The sequence below is a fragment of the Chrysochloris asiatica genome, unplaced genomic scaffold, assembly GCF_000296735.1.
Source record: "Chrysochloris asiatica unplaced genomic scaffold, ChrAsi1.0 scaffold00088, whole genome shotgun sequence".
In the NCBI taxonomy this organism is placed as follows: Eukaryota; Metazoa; Chordata; class Mammalia; order Afrosoricida; family Chrysochloridae; genus Chrysochloris; species Chrysochloris asiatica.
In genome coordinates this window covers 7,312,601-7,333,056 of record NW_006408606.1, presented here as the reverse complement: position 1 = coordinate 7,333,056, position 20,456 = coordinate 7,312,601, and the positions used below count along the sequence as shown (strand labels likewise).

General features: G+C 36.7%; 1 protein-coding gene across 1 annotated transcript in view; it reads left to right on the top strand.

The window, feature by feature from the left end:
• Nucleotides 1-20,456, top strand: part of SPATA5 (spermatogenesis associated 5) — a 520,157-nt gene that overhangs the window by 390,209 nt on the left and 109,492 nt on the right. Inside the window, exon 16 of the mRNA XM_006866265.1 lies at nucleotides 14,435-14,599. Within this exon, the coding sequence (XP_006866327.1) occupies nucleotides 14,435-14,599 (165 nt within the window). The remainder of the gene's footprint in view (nucleotides 1-14,434; nucleotides 14,600-20,456) is intronic.

The window sequence follows — 20,456 nt, the reverse complement described above, 5'->3', positions numbered from 1 at the left end:
TAGTATTTTTAATTGAGTAGAAATTAGTATTGGGGTTGTTGTTGTTGTTAAGTGCCGTCGAATCGGTTCTGATTCATAGTCACTCTGTCAAGGGTTTCTGAGGAGCAGCTGGTGAATTTGAACCATAGACCTTGCAGTTCAAAACTTGCAGTCCAGTACTAATCCTACAGTGCCACACAAGGACTCCAGTCTTAGGGTAGCAAGATGAAACAATGTAATACAGTTAAGTTACCAAGACCTGAAGTAATGGCATCAAATCTTAGTTCCAATTCCAAATTTACTACTTAATATTCCTTTCACTTTTTGCTATTATTTAACTTGTAAAAAATAAGTTGCTATTATTTAAGCCTCTATTTCCTTTCTTGCAAATTGGATATAACATCTACTTCTAAGTGTTCTTCTAAGGAATGCAGAAATTTCCATAGTTAAGCACTTATCACAGTTCTTTAGTAGCTCAGTAATATTATAATATGAACCATTCAAATATTTATTCTGTTGTTGTTAGTGGATCCTATGCAGAACAGAATGAAAATTGCCCAGTCCTGCCTCATCTTCACAGTTGTTATGTTTGAGTCCATTGCTGCTACCACTGTGCTAATCCATCTCATTGGGGTTGTTCCTCTCTTTAGCTAACCAGCCAGTTTACCAAGCATGATTTTTTTCTCCAGGGTCTGGTCTTTCCTGGTAATATATGTCAAGTATGAGAGACAAAGTCTCACCATCCTGGCTTTTAAGGAGCATTCTGACTACTTCTTCCAATACAGATTTGTTTGTTCTTCTGGCAGTCCATGGTATTTTTAATATTCTTCAACACCATAACTCAAATGTATCAATTCTTCTGTGATCTTACTTATTCATTGTCGAACTCTCACATGCATATAAGGTGATTGAAAATACCATGACTTGTAAGAGGCACACCTTAGTCCTCAAACTGACATCTTTGCTCTTGATACTTTAAAGAGGTCTTGTGCAACAAAGAGGTAGCTTATTTTGAGTTATCACTTACTCATGTAGACTTCTGGTGTGACACTATAGGATCAGCACTGGGCTGCAAACCAAAAGGTTAGTAGTTCAAAACTACCAGCTGCTCCTCAGAAACCTAGTTGCTATAAGTCAGAATCAACTTGACAGCATTTAACAACTTAATCATTTATGACTATTGTCGTGAATTCAACCTCTCTGGGCTTCAGTCTTCTCAGTGGATGTTATTGTGTTATTGTTAGTATCATAGAGTTGTTTCCAACTCATAATGACACTGCATAGAGTTTCAAAGAAGCAGCTGATAGGTTTGGACCACCGACACTGGTTAGCAATCATAATAGAGAGATGACAGTTTGGGTCTCTGGACTGCATAAGCTTAGGTATATGCTGCTGCTTTCACAGTAGTGAGATGTCTAAAGATGCATACACAGACCCTGTATTCCAATAGGATGAAGGAAGAAAATATCAGAAACTTGTATTCATGATTTTCTTTATGTTGAATTCTTAAGTAATGTATATTTTGTGTGTTTTATAATATAGTAACATATCAAAATATATTTTATTATATAGTCAGTAATAATGTCAACCATGAAAGATAAGTATAATCTATATACTTGTAAAACAAAAATATTTTTTTCTTAATTTGAAAATAAAAGAAGAAACCAAAGCATACTAGTATTAAAAAAGTTTCCTCCATTTCTAAAATGCTACACCACTGGAGTCCTGGTGTGGCGCTGTAGGCTAAGCACTGGACTGCTAAACCACAAGGTCTGTGGTCCAAACACACCAGCCACGCCTCAAAAGCCCTGTGCAGGGTCGCTGAGTTGGAACTGACTCTGCAACACTGAACTGCAACAGTAGTTATAGGAATATATGTATATGCTTTCTGAATAAATATATGCACATTGGATAAAGGACACAGTTGTTTTTCCTAATATGGATGCATGGTCAAAAAAGTTTGGAAATGACTGGCCTAGGAGTCATTTTCTTCTGAAGGTGGTGATAATATGACCTAACCTTCAATCTCAATTGTCTAGCCTATACTAGATAGAGATGAACGTGTGCTGTCAAAGATAATCAAACAACTTTTCTTAACTCTAGAGTTTGGAAAGGCCACAATCATAGCCTTTGCTAAAGATAGGGTAAACACAGTGTGGAATCTAGGTTATTTTGGGGTTTGACCACTTGGTGTGACTGAATAATGAGATGTCTTAGACATGTAAAATCAATCCTTTCTCAGTACTTACATTTGGACTTGACCATTTAAGGAAATGCTGCTGTTTTCACTACCCAGGAACCACAAAACATATTCCCACAGGAAAACCGAATTCCTTTTCTACTTAAATTTAATGGCAGTGTAACTGGGGCTTTTTTTTTTTTTTTGAGATTTTTAACTTTTGGTTATAAATACTGCTGCTTCCATGGAAGTATTCTTTCTTTTTTTCTACCTGATCAACTTAGAAAACACTGGAAATCCAATCGAACATTCTTAAATGGGTTTATTTTAAACCAGGGCACCAGTATTTGGAAATAACGCACAGTGGACATTTTTTTCTCCATAAAAAGTTTTCATAATGGGATGATATAACCCTGTGTCTTAGGATGTAGATATCTGGGGATAAATAATTGCTCTTAACCTCTGTGGACAGTAGATTCTCTTGAGAATCTGAATATATTCTTTTGAAAAGTACACATAGAAAATTTTTACGTACAAAGTTTGCTCTAGAATTTCGGGGGCTCACAGATAATCTCTTTCCTGAACCTGTCCAATAAACTTTAGATAATGGAAATTTTCTGGATAGTGAGGGGAATATTGTTAGTTGGTTGTGTGCCATGGAGTCGGTTCTAACTCATAGTGACCTTGTATAGGGTTTCCGCGGTGGTATATCTTTATGGAAGCAGAAAGCCTCAACTTTCTCCCATGAAATGGCTGGTAGTTTTGAAGTACTGACCTTGAGGTTAGCAACCCAACTCATAACCACTATACTACCAGAGCTCCTTGTAGGGGATATAGCTACTAATATACATCAACCTATGAGCCATTGTGTAACCCCTACAGTATATGACTAGTTTTTTGGAAACCCTTCATTCTGCAGGTTTGATTTCAAAAAGTCATTGACATAGTTTAAATAGTTCTTAAATTATGATATGTGTATTGCTTGTGGGACTTGACTTTTGTTATTATTTATTAGCTACATTTTTTAGAAAGGCAAATCGGGTGTAATTTGAACCTTCCAAAAGAGTTAGCATCTTAGGATCATACGAAGAGTTAGAGTTAACAAAGTACTTCCAGGAAACCTTTGAGTTAGGTAATACCAGTAGAAATATCCCCATTTTACAGATTAGAAAACTAAGATATAAAAGCAATTAAAGTTAATTGATTCATTGCTGGGGAATGAATCAATTAAAAATTTAAGTTAAAAAACTTTAAAATGCAGATTTTTTTAAGTTTACCTGTAAGATTTTTTTCAAGCCATCTCTCTCAAATTCTGATCTACAAATTCTGTGCATCAGGCATGCTTGTTAAACATGCAGAATTCTGGCTTCTGCCTGCAAACGTAATGTGTCCATATTGGGTATATACAGGCCATGGTTGTTGTTGTTGTTGAGTGCCATCAAGTTGATTCTGACTCATGGCAACCCTGTATAGGGCATGGGGACGCTCCTAAATTGACAAATAATTTGAATGATTCCTGTACACCCTGGTTTGAGAATCCCTGAGCAGTGCCTTACTTAACATGACTACACATTAGAATCACTTGTGAAGTTTTAGACCTGGACTAATACAATAAATTTCTCTGGAGGAAGGTTGATATAAATTCACTGGGTAACTGTGATATACAATGAGGATTAGTAACTTCTATTCTAAGTTGACAAACGTTTTATATAAAGTTAACATATAATAATTTCAATTAGTTTCCTATGGTTGCCATAGGAGTTCAGTATTGATAGAAAATAAAGGTCATGGAGAGATCAAATAGTGGCAAACGAAGATTCTAGAGAAATAAGCAGGGGATAGATTGCCTCCCCTTCTTTGCAAGCTTTCACCTCATGTTAAAGACTTACGGGATTATTTAATTTTTGTTATCATAAAACAGGTATATTTATGTAAAAAAGATTCCTTCCACCATTTCTGGCTTATGGAAAGTTTTCTAAAGAATGAATTTTGTAGAGGTATTTGAAAGATTAATTTGTATTACTTTGATTTGACTCATTAAAAAAAATGATTCACATTTTACTAGAGGAAGAAGTAAGATTTATTCTAGATAAATATAGTTCTGGATTTATAAAAGGGCCCTTTAAGTAGGAATAGATGAAGAATATATCGTGCTAGTAAAATAATATGTCTATATATGCATATGTATATTGAATTGGTTTTGTTCTGTTCCCTTCACTCCTTTATCCTCATCATCAAGTACTGTCATTTACTTTGGTACATTCTTCCTGAACACCTGCTGTCAAATACATCAAGTCTTTTCTTGCACAGTGCTACGGGTTTTTACAGAACTGAGCAAGCCCAAAATTAGACAGATAGCCTACAGACTGATTGATTTATTTGTTTTAATACAAACACATGCTCAGATGTTGTCATACAGAAATCCGTTTTAAAAGAACCATTTTTCAAAGAACAAAGAGCTTTGTAACCCTAGCACCTAATCCTGTGCCTGGCATATAGTAGCTACTCAGGACATGTTTGTGGAGTTGAACTGCTCTGTGAGGCCTCAAGCTGAGCACTATAAGATTCTCTCAACTCTGGGAGTAACTTGAGTATTTTAAATAGTTGTGATACGAATTGCAATGTTTAAAAAGCTTTGCCAGCAGTTGAAAACTGAAATACTGACATATTGTATGACCCAAATTTAATTTGGCAGGTACTGTTCTCTTTATAGAATAAATACAAAGCTATCTAAAGGAAATCTTATTTTATCCTTTACTTCTTTCATAAAATGCAGAGGCATTTTCAGAAGAGACAAATGTCTAATAATAACCTAAAAACTTTTGGCAGTTCCACTTCAGAGGTATCTCCTAAATTATCCATTAACTGTCTCTGCTATTATTCATGTTCTAATTTGGGACCTTGAGATCTTACTAGCTACTTAACTGGAAGTTGTACTTTATTACTATGCTAAGTTCACACAGCTACCAGTTCTTTACTTTTTTCAACAAAAAGCTAGACCTGTCCCTCCACAATTTCCTATGGACTCTGAAATAAAGAAGGAGCTCTGGTGACACAGTGGGTTAAGCATTGGACTGCTAACCAAAGGATGTTGGCTTGAACTCACCAGCTTTTCTGTGGGAGAAACATTAAACAATCTGCTTTTATTAAGCTTTATGTCCTCAGAAACTGTATAAGGACTGTTGTACTCTGTCCTCTCAGGGTTACCATGAGTCAGAATCAATTCAATGGCAGTGACTTTTTATTATTTATGCTTTTTATGATATAAAGACCAAACTCCTTGAGTATAAGGTATCATATGTAATATAATCATACCTGCATTTTTTTTTTAACTTAGTCTACTTTCATACTCATGTCCCCAAGTATATTTCACCAGGCCTTCCCGATCTTTCTAACCACATAAAATTTCTATCTGACTGCCTTTTAGCCCTCCTATGGAGCTCTGATAGCGTAGTGGTTACGAATCAGGCTGCAAACCACAAGGTCACCAGTTCGAAACTACCAGCTTCTCTGCGGGAGAAAGATGAGGCTTTCTGTTAGCCTTGGAAACCCTGTACAGGGTCGTTAAGAGTCAGAACAGACTCCATGGCACATAACAACAACGATAAGAACTTAGAAGCACCATCTTAAGCATACCTCTAATCCATTCGCAAGACAAACGAACTGGAAAATCTGCCCAACAGTGTGACCACAGCAAACCTTTTGCCCTTTTATTCTCAGCCACACCTTCACTTCTTTGCACATAGTATTTGTTCAACCTTTTTTCACCTTCTCAACCAGGTAAATTATACCTCTTTGTAACTCAAGACCCAGATCATTTGGGTCAGAAGAGTATTTCTGGAATTTTTTTAAGTTTTAAGATTAGATAATTACCTTACCTGAACCAATAATAGTTTTTAAAAACAGAAATAAAATAAAGCTTTCATATCCTTGGCTTTTCTGGAAACAGCTTCTTGTTTGTACATGGCATCAAGTATACGCTTCTCAATAGGCTTATTTGTCTAAGGGTGTTTGTGTGTGTGTAATACAGTGTGAGGGGCTTCAAAAAGTTAGTGGAAAAATGGAATTAAAAGATAACAGTATTTTTCCATGAACTTTTAGAAGCTCCCTTATAATACACCATTAATACTTACTCAGATTTTACTATAAAGTCAAAAGATACCAGACTATGTGTTGTGCAAAAGCTTACTAATATAAAGGCTGTACAAAATACAAAAATAGGTTTTCATATTTTCCTCATTTTAATAGAGCCTATTTGGGACTCCTGGTTTTGTGCTGTGGATTAATGTACCAGGCTGCAAAGCCATTTGAACTGCAAAGTTGGTGGTTCAAGCTCACCAGCAGCTCCTTGGAAACCTTATTCAGGGTCAGAACCAATTTGACAGCACTTAACAACAACAGTTGTTGTTTGGGGGAGTCCTGGTGTAACACTGTAGGATAGCACTGGACTGCTAACCACAATGTTAGCAATTCACACCCACCAAGTGCTCCTTAAATAGTTTAAAAATGGGGATTTACAGAGTTTGTAATTAGAATGATCCAGTTAGCAGTGATATAGATAAAGGGATGGAGAAACATGAAAAGATTTAAGTCTGGAAATTAAAAAAAAACAACACTAGCAAGGCAGTTTTGATACTCGACAAGAAACTATGTTGGCTTGACTTCAGGAGTGAACATTTATTGGTGATTTGTATGTGTGGCACTGTTGAGTATATAATTTGAATACAATGAATATGACTCCTACCATTATACATAGTCTACAATCCGATGGGGAAGACAGACAGTAAACAAATACAGAAATATAAGAAAGACTGAGTAGTAATGATAATTCAAAAGAATTTTAACAAGTAGCAATAACCATGGCTCCTGGTGTGGTGTTGTAGCATAAGCACTAGACTGCAAACTGCAAGGTTCGAATCCATCAGCTGCTCCTCATAAACCCTGTACAGAGTTGCTGTTATTTGGAATTGGCTTGATGGTACTTATCAACAACAACATTAATTAGTTGGATTTAAAGAGAAAGAGATGTGAGAATAAAAACAAGGTTTCTTTGAAGTAAATCAGAGCTGTTACCAATGCTCCACTTGTCTCTAATTTCTGGAACCATTTTTCTCCATGAATCAGGATTCACTGGTATGTTTTAAGTAAAGTGTGAAGGTTACTGCTGTTTTTCTTTCCTAGAAAAAGGCACTCCCTGCTCTTACATCTACACCTTTGTTGATCATTTTATGTGAATGAGAATCCGTGGAATCTGAGTGTCCAAAGTATTTATTTTAACACTTTGATTCACAACAAACATATCTATGCAAATTAAAATTAGATTTGAACATCTGATAAATTACGAAGTACCAATATTGAGTACCAATATTTAAAAAAAAAAAAACCAGAAAAGACAGCCTTGTAACTTTGTATACATTTAGATAGACTCCTTCTTTCATGTGAAGTACCAGGAATAAACATAATAGTACTTGTTTTATGATAAACAAATTGTATATTTAATAATGCTTATGGACTGCTAAACTCTGGGTATTTCCCTTGGTCAGAATGTGACTCCTAGAATATAAAAGACTGAAAAAACTATTACATATGTTAATTTCATATGGTGATTTTTAGTCAGGGTGCAGAAGCAGATTTCTGGTAAGCTCTTGAAATTGTAAAATTGTGTAGGGATGTGTTTGCAATGTGTATTATGAGGAGAATTCTTTCCAGATGCACGGAAGCCTCTATAATTAAAGTATCACCTTGATTTTCACATGTGAAGAAACTGAGGTTCTTAGATGTATAGAGACTTGGTCTTGAATAAGTTCTCGAAAAGGCAGCTTTCTCTATAATTTTTTAAAATAGAATTTTAACTTAGAGGTGACAATATCTATGATCTTACAGTCTGAAGAATAGTTTACTGTTATTGTTGTTGTTAAGTGTCGTCGAGTCGGTTCCGACCCATAGCAACCCTGTATAGGGTTTCCAAGGAGCAGCTGGTGAGCTTGAACCACCGACCTTGTAGTTCAAATGGCTTTGCAGTCTGGCGCATTAACTCACCCATGACCTTGAATTCTGAAGAATTAAAAGGATTCAACTTGTTTAATCATTGAGAGACTTGTCATATGGTGATTTGAAAGTGAGAAAACATTCCATCATCCAGAAAACATTCCTCTACATTAATATACCAGAACAGTTTTAAAGAAATTCTAGGAAGGGTGGTAACACATTCAAGGTTCTACAGGAAGGAAGGCTTTTTCCTACTTTTTTTTTTTTTTTTTAAGTATAACTTTCACTGACAAGATCAGGCCAGAAAGGCCTAACTGGCTGTTGGCCCAGACAGTGTTATAATCATTGAAGTGAACTCAACCTGCACTGCCCAGGAACAGCAACAACTTAAAAAATAAAAGCACTGGTTGCATGCTGAGCATTGTTCTAGTGTCTTAGATGGCGTGTATACTCTCTATATCCTTTGCTATGATGTTCTTTCAACTATTAGAACGGAAATTTTAAAATAGCCTAATATTTGAGTTTTCCCAGAAGGGTGAAAAGGATAACTTCAACTTTTAAAAAAACAAAACAAACAAACATATATATATATATATATATATATATATATATATATAGTTAAGCTATGCATAGCTATATCCCCACCAACTAAAATGATTTCTAGAGGAATAATTCTTTAACTTTATTTTCTTACTTACGTCATTTTCAGAACAAGAGTTATTTTAATCTAAAAGTCCGTTAACAATGAAGATCTAGTTGTATTGAAAGAATAATTAAATTTAAAAGGACTGATTTAACATTCAGTCCAGCTTCTGGAGTTTTTGTAGATTAAGCTTCACTAGTGGTTACGAGTCAGGCTGCTAATCTCAAGGTCAGCAGTTAAAAACTACCAGCAGTTCCACAGGAAAAAGATGAAGCTTTCTGCTTCCATAAAGATTTATAGCCTCAGAAACCCTATACAGGGTCACTATGAGTCGGAACTGACTCCATGGCATGTAACCACCAACACTACCATCTTTGTCTTAATGGGGGTATAATAATGACCAAGGTATACCTGAACTAAGCCATGGTATTTTCAGTAACCTCATATGCATGTGAAAGTTGGGCAGTGAATAAAGATCATAGAAGAATTGATGCATTTGAGTTAAGGTGTTAGAGGAGAATATTGAAAGTACCATGGACTGCCAAAAGAACAAACCAATCTTTCCATCTTGTCTAGATGGGTCTGGTGAAAAGAGATGGGGATAGGATTCTTATGATTCAATCGTGGGTAATTGTTATCATGACTAATTCCGATGGTCACAACTGTAAAAGTAGAAGTTTTGTAACAAAAATGGGGGAGTAGTTAATCTTACAGTCCAGAAGCAGAGGACCCTAGGACCATCAAGGGAGAAGAGTACAAGTGGAATGCAGGACCCTATCCAGAGAAGCAGCGACACCAGAGATAGAAGCAAAAATGAAGACATGAGGAGAGGGAGCAGCTGAGGACTCTAGACTCATGGAAAGAGAGGAACTGAGTGCTGGTGGCCAGGATACAGGAACACAGGAAGAATGTGCCCTTTGTTTAAATGATTATATATTCCTGAGTGTTTTTGTGTACATCCCCACTCCCCCCAAGAAAAAACAACAACAAGAAAGAAAAACAACAACAACAACAACAAAAAAAAACCAGGATGGAAGCAAATACTGTTGAATGATGATGCACAGACGAGATTGTAATCATTGCAATGAAACGATAGTGTAAAGCCGATATTCTCCCATGTAAACTGTCACTTGGCTCACAATTTAAAAAAAAAATAAAGAACAAACCAATCTGTGAATAAGGAAAGCCATAAAAGAATCTATGCTTTTGATTTATGGTGTTGGCGAAGAATATTGAAAACACAGTGGACTCAGAGAAGAACATGTTTGTTCTTGTGCATTTGTTAATGTAGCTCTAAAGAAGTACAACCAGAATGTTCCTTAGAAGCGAGGACAGGGATAGTTCGTGTCTCATACTTTGAACATATTGATGGGAGGGACCAGTCCTTGGAAAATGGATGTCATGTTAGTAAAGTGAAAGATCATTGAAAAAGAGGGAAGATCTCCAATGAGATTGGTTGACACAGTGGGCTCAAGCATAACAATAATTGTCAGGATAGCACAAAACCAGGCAATGTTTCATTCTGTTGTGCATAGAATGGCTCTAAGTCAGAAACAACTGTACAGCACCTAACAACAACAGCAACAAGTTTAGCTTTAAAGTGTTAAAAAGCAAAGATGTCACTTTGAGAACTAAAGCACGCCTAACCTAGCCCAGGATTCATTCATTGTAAAAGCTGGCCAATGAATAGGGAAGACCAAAGAAAAATTGCTGCCTTTGAATTTATGCTAATGGCTATGAAGAGTGGGTGCAGAGACGAAGTCTTACTGTCTTCTAAGTAGCATTCTGCTGTACTTCATCCAAGACATATTTGTTCTTCTGGCAGTCCAACACTTTGAATATTCTTCACCATCACCATAATTCAAATTCATCAGTTCTTTTCTGATCTTGCTTATTCATTGCCCAACTTTCACATGAACGTGAAGTGATTGAAAATACCATGACTTGTGTCAAGTGCACGTTAGTCTTCAACCTAACATCTTTGCTCTTAGCGCCTTAAAGACAGTTTTGCATGTTGGTACATGGAGGGTGTTTCAGTTTCTGAATGTAAAACCTGATGATCTGCTCTGTAAACCTTCACCCAATTCACAATAAAAAGTTTATTAAAAAAAAAACAAACAACTTTTTTTGCAATAGATTTTCCCAAAGTAATGTCATTTGATTTCTTTATTGCTATTTACATGAGTGTTGATTGTGAGTTCAATCAAAATGAAGTCTTTGACAACTTAAGTCTTTCCTCCATTTATTATAATGTTACTTATTTGTTCAGTTGTGAGGATTTTTGTTTTCTTTACATTGAGGAACAATCAATACTGAAGTCTTTGATCTTCATCAGTAAGTATTTTGAGCCCTTTTCCTTTCAGCAAGCCAAGTTGTATCATCTGCATATTACAAGTTGTTGATGAGTCATCCGCCAATCCTGATCACAGATTTTTCTTCATATAAACCAGTTTCTCGGGTTATTTTCTCAGCATGTATATCGTTAAAGGATACAACCATAACTCACACCTTTCTTAATTTTAAGCCATTCAGTTATTCTCTTGTTCTGTTCTAACAACTGCCTCTGTCTTGGTTTACATTCCTCATGAGCACAATTAAATATTCTGGAATGCCCATTCTTCCCAATGTTATGTATAGTTCTTCATTATCCATGTAGTCAAATGCCTTTGCATAGTTAATAAACACAAGTAAACATCTTTCTGATATTTTCTGGTTTCAACAAAGATCCATCTGACATCAGCAATGATAACCCTAGTCCTACATCCTCTCCTGAATCCAGCTTAAATCTCTGCAATTCCTTTTCTGTGTACTTATGCAATCATTTTTAAATTATCTTCAGCAAAATTTTACTTACATGTGACATCTCCACATTCTGTGGGGGCACAAGTATTGATCTCTTCCACTTGGCTGGTCTAGTAGCTGTCTTCTAAATTCCTTGACATGGACTAGTTTGCGCTTCCAGTGCTGCATCAGTTTACTGAAACATTTCAAGTTATATTCCATCAATTCCTGGAGCATTGTTTTTCACCAATATCTTCAATGCAGCTCGGACTTTTTCCTTCAATACTGTTGGTTCTTGATCATATACTACCTATGAAATGCTTGAACATTGACCATTTCTTTTTCTATCCTGACTCTGTATATTCCTTCTATCTTCTTTGGATGTTTTTTATGTCATTCAACATTTTGTCCATAGAATTCTTCAATGTGGCAATCCGAGGCTTGAATTTTTTCTTCACTTCTTTCAGTTTGAGAGAAAGAAGTGCTGCTGAGTGTGTTCCTGCCTTTTGGTTTTCTAGTTCCAGGTCTTTACATGCTTCATTATAATACTTGACTTTATCATCTCGAGATGCCCTTTGAAATTTTCTGTTCAGCTCTTTTACTTCCTTATTTCTTTCAGTTGCTTTCTTTCAATGTCTTTTTAATCTTTTGCTTTCTTCAAATATAATATTCTTGATGTCATACCACATCTATTCTGGTCTTCAGTTGTTAATTTTTAATATATCAAATCTGTTCTTTACCATATTCAGGGAGTATATACTCATAGTCATAATTTGGCTTTTATGAACTTGATTTAATTTTCTTGAGCCTCAGCCTAAATTTGCATCTAAGCAATTGAAGGTCTGTTCCAAAGTCAGTTCCTATCCTTGTTTTGACTGGTGATATTAAGCTTCTCCTTCATCTCTTCCCACAGATGTAGTCATTTGGATTCTTGTGTACTCCTTCTAGTGAGTTTTACATTTACACCATTTATATTGTTGGATCACAAGAGACCTATCTACATCTCCGTTCATCAGCCCCACCTAGACAGATTGTATACTACTCAATGGATATTCTACCTTCCTCCAGGCCCTCTAGATCTAGGTTCCCCCTTGAAAGCTTGTATGCCAATCACTTCTTGCCTGTGTAGCCCCTCATTTTGGGTAGTCAATGTCCAAGTTGCCCATCCCTGTCTACTCTGTGTCTCGAGGGGGTGGGAATGATCCTTGCTATAAAGATTTATTCCCTCTTTTGAGCTACTGCATCCATAGGTATAGGTCAAATTCATCAAATTGTATCAGATTATTCTTTTTTTTCCTCTTCTTTCTTCTTCTAGTTGAGCTCTGATCATCCAGTCATTGAAGCCAGGTCAAGTGGTTATTATCTGTTGTGCATATGCCCTCTCTTCTTATCAGCTGGACACTTCACTCTCCATTCTAGTCCTCTGTGGCTATGTCACTGACTCTGGGCCCAAGAGTCCCCAGATCTTGCCACACTGCTGGCCAACCAGGTCTCCACCCGGGTTCACAGGAGTCTATTGAACGTTGTAGGGCTTAGCTCGCAGCTTCATTGCTGTTTTTCCCTCACTTCCCCTTATGGGTTTTGAACATCGTCACCAATCAGAGCGTGTATTCCCATTGAGTCTTTGTCTTGGAAGGGGGTTTGCTCTGAGGGGACCTGTCCTCTTGGCTTGAAGTCTCCTAGGCAAGTAACTTGCTTGTTCTTGTAGTAATCAGTCAGTCTACCTATATTGTTTTGTATTAAGGACTTACTCTTGATAACCAGTAATAGACTTCAGTTTCCATACATCTGCCTACTGTAGATATTTTTGTCTTCTTTATTTTTTTTACTGCCTTTCCTGTATTGAAATAGATCTTGCGATGCTCTTTTTGACTGTGACTGTGATGTCATTCCTTAAAAATGTCCTTTCCAGTGTAGTGAACCGCATGGTTGTCTAATTCAAAAAGGCCAATAACTGCCCATTTCAATTCACTAAGATACAGGATGTCTATCTTTATAATTCTGTTTCATCTTGGATAACTTACAATTTTCCTATAGTCATGCTTGGTACATTCCACATTCTGATTATTAATGCATGTTTCCAGTTGTTTCTTCTCATTTTGAGTGTGTCCCATTCAGCAAATGAAGATCCCAAAAGCGTTTCTGAATCTACAGCATTAAGGTCAAATATACTTTGAGGAGGGAGCTCTTCCACAGTCTTATTTCGAGTGTATTGCAAGCATATTCCGGCATTAAATCAGACAGTGTTTCACTGCTATTCATAATGTTTTCAGTGGCTAATCATTCCTTTTTACTAGTCTTGACGCTCTGCTGAAACCTGTCCAGCATGGGTGACTTCCTTGTATTTAATGTCAGTGGCATAGCTTGTAGCATCCCAGCAACACACAGGCCACCACAGTACACTGATGAGTGGTGGAAGCTAAATCTACTCAGTCTGGTATGTTATTAATGATTGTGGATGGAGAGTAACTCTTGCGTGATAAATAAAGGAACACAAGGACAGAATTATGTCAAAATCTTTGCTTTCATGGCAATAATTTACTAACTTCCTTTTTATATAGTAAGTCTAATTTGTATACACTTTTCCTGAAAAGAGAATAGTAATCTTCTCCTGACTTGACAGTTACTGAGAAGCTGAAAGCCTCCCAGAAACACTGCTTTTCTGTTTCCAAAAGTACTCTGAACATTGTTTCTTTGTTGATATATTTAAAGTAGATTACAGAATCTCGAGTACTTGTTTTATTTACTAAGTAAAGATAATAGCAAGTTGTTGTAAAATTCTGGATCTCTCCTTCCCTTTGGTGTCTGATTTGAAATGTTCATTATGAGCTTGATTAATCCATGTTGCCCCGTTTTCTTTATAGGCTTTGATGCGGCCTGGGAGAATTGATAGAATCATCTATGTGCCTTTACCAGATGCAGCAACAAGAAGGGAAATTTTTAACCTGCAGCTTCGCTCCATGCCAATTAGTGATGGTGTTGACCTGGATGAACTCATCCTCCAAACAGATACATATTCAGGAGCAGAGGTGAGGTGATTCTCCTTAAAATGTATTGTTGAAAGAGAAGTAGCTTGGTTCCATTTGCAAGAAAAGACAGCTTTCTGCTAACTATTTTAAATTATTAAGAAATCTTAAAACAGGAAATGTCATACCTGGCAGATAAATCACTAAGTTAAATTTCTTCTTACCTGGCTTATATTATAACTCAGTTGTTTCATATATGGCTTCTTTTATTTCTCAAAATGTAGTTATTAGAGATTAGCATATATACTAGAAAGAAAAACTAGAAATCAGAGATTCTGTGTTCGGTTATTTCATACAACAGTTTTCAACAGTCACACACTTCTTCACTTTCATTTCTTTACCTGTGAAATGGAGATAATAGCATAATCCTTCCTAAGGAGCATAGTGGTTACTCTTCAGGCTGCTAAACTCAAGGTCAGTAGTTCGAAAGACGAGGTTTTCTGCTCTTGTAAAGATTTACAGCCTTGGAAGCCTTATACTAGGTCGCTACAAGTCAGAACTGACTCCATGACACATTACCACCACCACCACCACCACTATCACTGATATCTATGGGTAGCATAGAAGTGAAATTAGGATATCACAAATGCATCCTGAAGTACAAAGGGTAATGGAAAGGGATGTGCTGTTATCATTATTTATCATTTTGTAAAAATTATTTAATCTACTTATGTATTAACAAAGATTATCTCATAAAAATAGTTAAATAAACACACATTCTTCCCATAACTGAAAACTCTCTCCATAAGAATAGCAACAACCTTCATAAAAATATGAAACCACTATAACTAGGAGAGATAAACATTTTACTTTTCTTTCACAGCTCTTGTTTTAGATTAATTTTATAAGGAGCCTTCAATGAGTTCCTGGAAACATTGTACTTTAGTTTCTTTTTTCCATGAGTTTTTTGAAGCTGCCTCGTATTTATAAATTAAAATTTCATTAAAATAATTCTGTAGCTTTTCCATATGCGTTTCTTAAGAAACAGACAGGCTATATTCCTTAATACAGTTATATCTCCTATATACTACTGATGTGAGTTGGTACCAGGAGATTAGTCTTTTTTTGTGTGTGTGTGTGTAGTAAGAGGTTGTAGACTGCACATCTGATTTACTTGCTGTTATTTTTCTCTATTTTTTATAAAACACCAAGGAGAATAGCATCTAATAATAGGTTATTAAGGTATTTGGAGAATCCTATAGGCAAATATGAAATTGGACTTAGTGTATTATAGAACAATCACAGAACCTTATTATGAAGTTTTAAGAAAACTGAAAACTGCATTACTGAGAAAAATTTCAGGAAAGTTGCGCCAAGGAGTTTGAATTCGTTTTTGTTGTTGTTGTTTTAATTAAAAGGCAGGACCTTAGTTGCGTGCCTTCTACCAAGCTCTGCGGTTTATCACTCATGTAACTTATTTATTCCCCAGGCTAATTTATCCCCCAGAAGAGAAATTTTTAACATAGTGTATGTTTAACAAATATATGATAAACTGTGTGGAGGAGAAGGTAAAAAACTATACTTAAGAAAAATAGATTTTAGTTCTCATTTGTCCTACGAGGAGTCTTCTGACCTTGTGACTGTATGCACCCTCTTTATCAGTCACACCCTCTTTATCAGAGATGGAGTATCTCTGTGGCCACTTTTTGTTTAAAAATGTAAATGGTGGTGGTGGTGGTTCCGACTCATAGTGACCCTGGGTAGCATTTCTAAGGCTCTAAATCTTCATGAGAACAGAAAACCTCATCTTTTTCCTGAGGAGCTGCTGGTAGATTCAAACTGCTAAGCTTGAAGTTAGCATCCCATCTTATAACCCACTTTGCTATCAGAGCACCTTAAATACTGATATAAATGCTGATCAGTTAATTATCTTAGGAGAATAGTATATTCAAGATTATGTTCAATTAATTTTATTTGACTGTACACAGTTAGTTAGCTATATAAACAAGAATTTAGCCAGATGAGCCAGAGATGAAGAAATCGCTTGCATTCTAATTGTTTTTTTGGAAACATAGAATGTTTCCTTTAACAATGGTGAACTTTTCTTACTTATATTTAATTGAAAAGTTGTAGAAGACGACTGAGATGGAGAAGAGGAAGTAGTTAAAATTTTTTTTCTCTCGTTACCTGGTACTTCGTTTTGCCCAATCAACCTTGTTTCATGAAACCTCACATAGGCCCACTGTCTGAAGAAGGCTTACAGAGAATTGAAGCATTTTTTAATCCTCAGGAGTGTCCCAGGAGGAAGTGTGTCGCCATCTGGAAGGAGAATGAAGTCAGTAGGGAGCAGCCTCAAACAAGAGGCTGAAGCAGGCAGCACATCCTTCAGCACTCTGCCGCCCACCACTCCCTCGTGGTTGTGGACCTCATTGTCTTTGGCTTCTGGCAGTGGCTCCCAGTGAATGGAAAAACATGTTGGCATTTTAAAGCAGATGGGAATTCATTTCAGGAGGAAATAAGAAGTCTTTTTTAGTTATTGCTATTGTTTTCTTTCACTTTGATTTTTGTTTTTTTGTTGGTTTTTGTGTGGGGTTTTTTTGAGTTATTTGTAGCAGATTCATTTGTCTCTCATCAAATTATCCTAGTTACTTTAGGAGAGCTTTTATCTTCTCCACTTACAGGAAATCAAATATCATAAATATATGTACATGAAAGCTATCACTCGGCTTGATGACCTAGTATGTCATGTACTGAGAATAGAGGCATGACTCAGAATAAGAATTGCTGACATAGGCCACAGCTAATTTCAGTAAAATTTGAGTTGAATATTTATTTGCATCTGAATGTTATTTATTTCCTTTCAGAAATTGTCATCTCACTAAAAGACATTGGCAATCTATCTAAGAGCCAGATACCAACTATACATTTCGTAAATAATATAGGTGATCATTTATTTCACATGTTAACATATGGGTATTCAATCTCCAATTGAGACAATAAATTTGGGGCGGCGGATTATGTCAATGTTAAAATTAGATAGGTTTTTAATTGAATCCTACCTGTTTTCTTTCAGGGAAAATTTTCAGGCAAGTTATTTAATTCTTTAAACCACAAAAATGAATGAAGTTCTTTTAAGGATTAAATGAGTTTTAAAAGTATAAACATAAGAATCGGTGACACATAAAAATGCTTCATAAATGTTTCTTACCTTTATCCTTTCTTTATCTGTTCAGTAATTACGTTAGGTGCCATAGAGTTGGCTCCAACTCATATCAAGCCTATACACAACAGAACGAAACTCAGCCTGGTCCTACACTATTCTTCCAATTGCTATTACACTTGAATTTCTGGCAGTTCCCTGTTGATGTACTCTTGCAACCATTTTTGAATTATATTTAGCAAAATTTTACTTACATGTGATATTAATATTATTCAATGATTTCCACATTCTGTTTGGTCAACTCTCTTTGGTATGAGAACAAATATAGATAGGTCTCTTCCAATCAGTTGGCCAGATACCTGTCTTCCAAATTTCTTGGCATAGAGCAGGTGAGTGAGTGCCTCCAGTGCTGCATCAGTTTGTTGAAATATTTCAATCTGTATTTCATTAATTCCTGGAATATTGTTTTTTGCTAATGCCTTCAGTATAGCTTGGTCTTGTTCCTTCATTGTCATTCTTTTTCATGATGTTGTTATTGTTGTTAAGTACTGTGGAATCAGTTCCAACTCATAGTGACTCTGCACAGGGTTTCCAAGGCTATAAATCTTTACAGGAGCAGAAAACCTCATCTTTCTCCTGTGGAACGGCTGGTAGTTTCAAACTTCTGACCTTGAGGTTAGCAGCCCGAATCGTAACCACTATGCTACCAGAGCTTCATGATGGTACTCTTAAAATGGCTGAACATCAGCCATTTCTTTTTGGTACAATGACTCTGTATTCCTTCCATATCTTCTTTTGGTGCTTTCTGCATCATTTAATATTTTACCCATTCTTGTTCTTAAGTGCCATCAAGGCAATTCCGACTTATAGTGACCCCGGTACAAGGTTTGTGGGGAGTAGGTGGTGAGTTTGAACCACTAACCTTATGGCCTGCAATCTAGTGCTTATCCTATAGCACTATACCAGGAGTCTATTTTGCCCGTTGTGTTATGTGTTAGGCTGGATATTCTAGAGAAGCAGAATCCATGATATATTGCATATATATACATATATGTATATATATACACACACACATATACATATGTTGTTGTTGTTAAGTGCCATTGACTCATAGTGATCCCGTATAGGGTTTCCGAGGAGCAATTGGTGAGCTTCAACCGTCAGCCTTGCAGTTCAAACTGGCTTTGCAGTCTGGCACAGTAACCCGCAGCACCACACCAGGACTCCATATTTATAGAGGAGAAGTTTATTATCAAGAAAAGGGTTTACAATTTCACAGTCCCAGGTCCTCAGCAGAAGAGAGAGAATCCCCCCCATGTGTCCATTATATTGGAAGCAGGCCACGCCCCTAAGGAAGCATCCCCTTAATTGATAGGCCACTCATAGCCACTCATCATAGAGCTAACTATGCCTGTATTAGCTTTCATTACCATGGGAATAAGTACATCCCAACCGTTAAACCTCTGGAAACCCTTGCCTACTCAAGTTGACACTAAATTCTGACCATTACAGTCCACCCTTGCCAACTCAAAACCTATAAAATACATGCATAGTTAAAGAAAACTGTTAAGTCCTACTTGCACCTAACATGATATAGTCATTCATAAGTTCAAAAGCACGTTCTGCAAGCCTGCCTGTTGCCTGTAGGCACACAACCTTACTCAGTCCATGAGCCAAGTGCATAATTGCTCTGTCTTTCCATGATGCTGCCTCTGTCTCTGATGTTGCTGCCTTTCCCAGCAGGGATCCCAAGCTCCTTTCATACTATGCTCTTCGTTCTTGATAGTACTGGGATCTGGGATCCTCTGTTCCTGAAGGGAATGATCACTTCTTCCTTTTAGTTACACATCTACAATTATAGTTTTGACAATCACAATTAATCCTACTAACAATTACTCACAATTGAAATCATAAAAGCCTATCAGCATGGTCATCTCCTACTCCTTACACCAGACCCATCTGGAAAAGAGGAAAACTAGTCAGATTCTCCCATGTCCCCTCATTGGAAAACTAAGCACACCTTAGTTTGAAAGTTTGTAATCCAGCCACTTCATACCATTATAGCCCCAAAATTTTAATAGCCAATGTCTAATTTGCTCTTCCCTGTCAACCCAGTACACTGAAGAGACAAGCATGTACCTTGATAAGAAGAATCTTCCATTCCAATTGAAATTCTAAGCATCTGCATTCATAAGCAAAAGCCCAGTCCAATAAATTATAGCAGTTGACACTTGCTCAGAGTATAAAACCTCTGTATCATCATCTTGTCAGATTCTAATCAGCTCAGCCCTAGCTATCCAAGCTAGGTCAAATGGGTACCAGCTACAAGTTTGGGAGTTCACACACACTTTGCTGCACTTCAAACCAGCTGGCACCCTTACTGTCAGCCTTAGCCCACATGGGGTAAGTCAGTACCTGAGGGCTCAGGAGTTCACACAGTTCCTTAAACTTCGAACCAGTGTATCTTCCCTCTTATTTCATCTTGAGGTCAACGGTGCCAATAGACCATATCCAGACTCAACCCTTGGCTTCATTGCTGCATTTCCCCCAATTCCATTCACACATAGATCCAGGTGGTCACCAGCAAGTATATGACTTTACAAGTTCCTTTTGACTTTAATCCTAGAAGGAGGTTTTCTCTGATGGGCCGACTTTCCTTGCCTTGATACCTCTAAAACTCAAAACAAATACCAAACTGCTCACCTTTATTCTTTGTCAGAACCTCCAGTTCTCCCAGCATTTCTGGGTTGGTCTGCATAT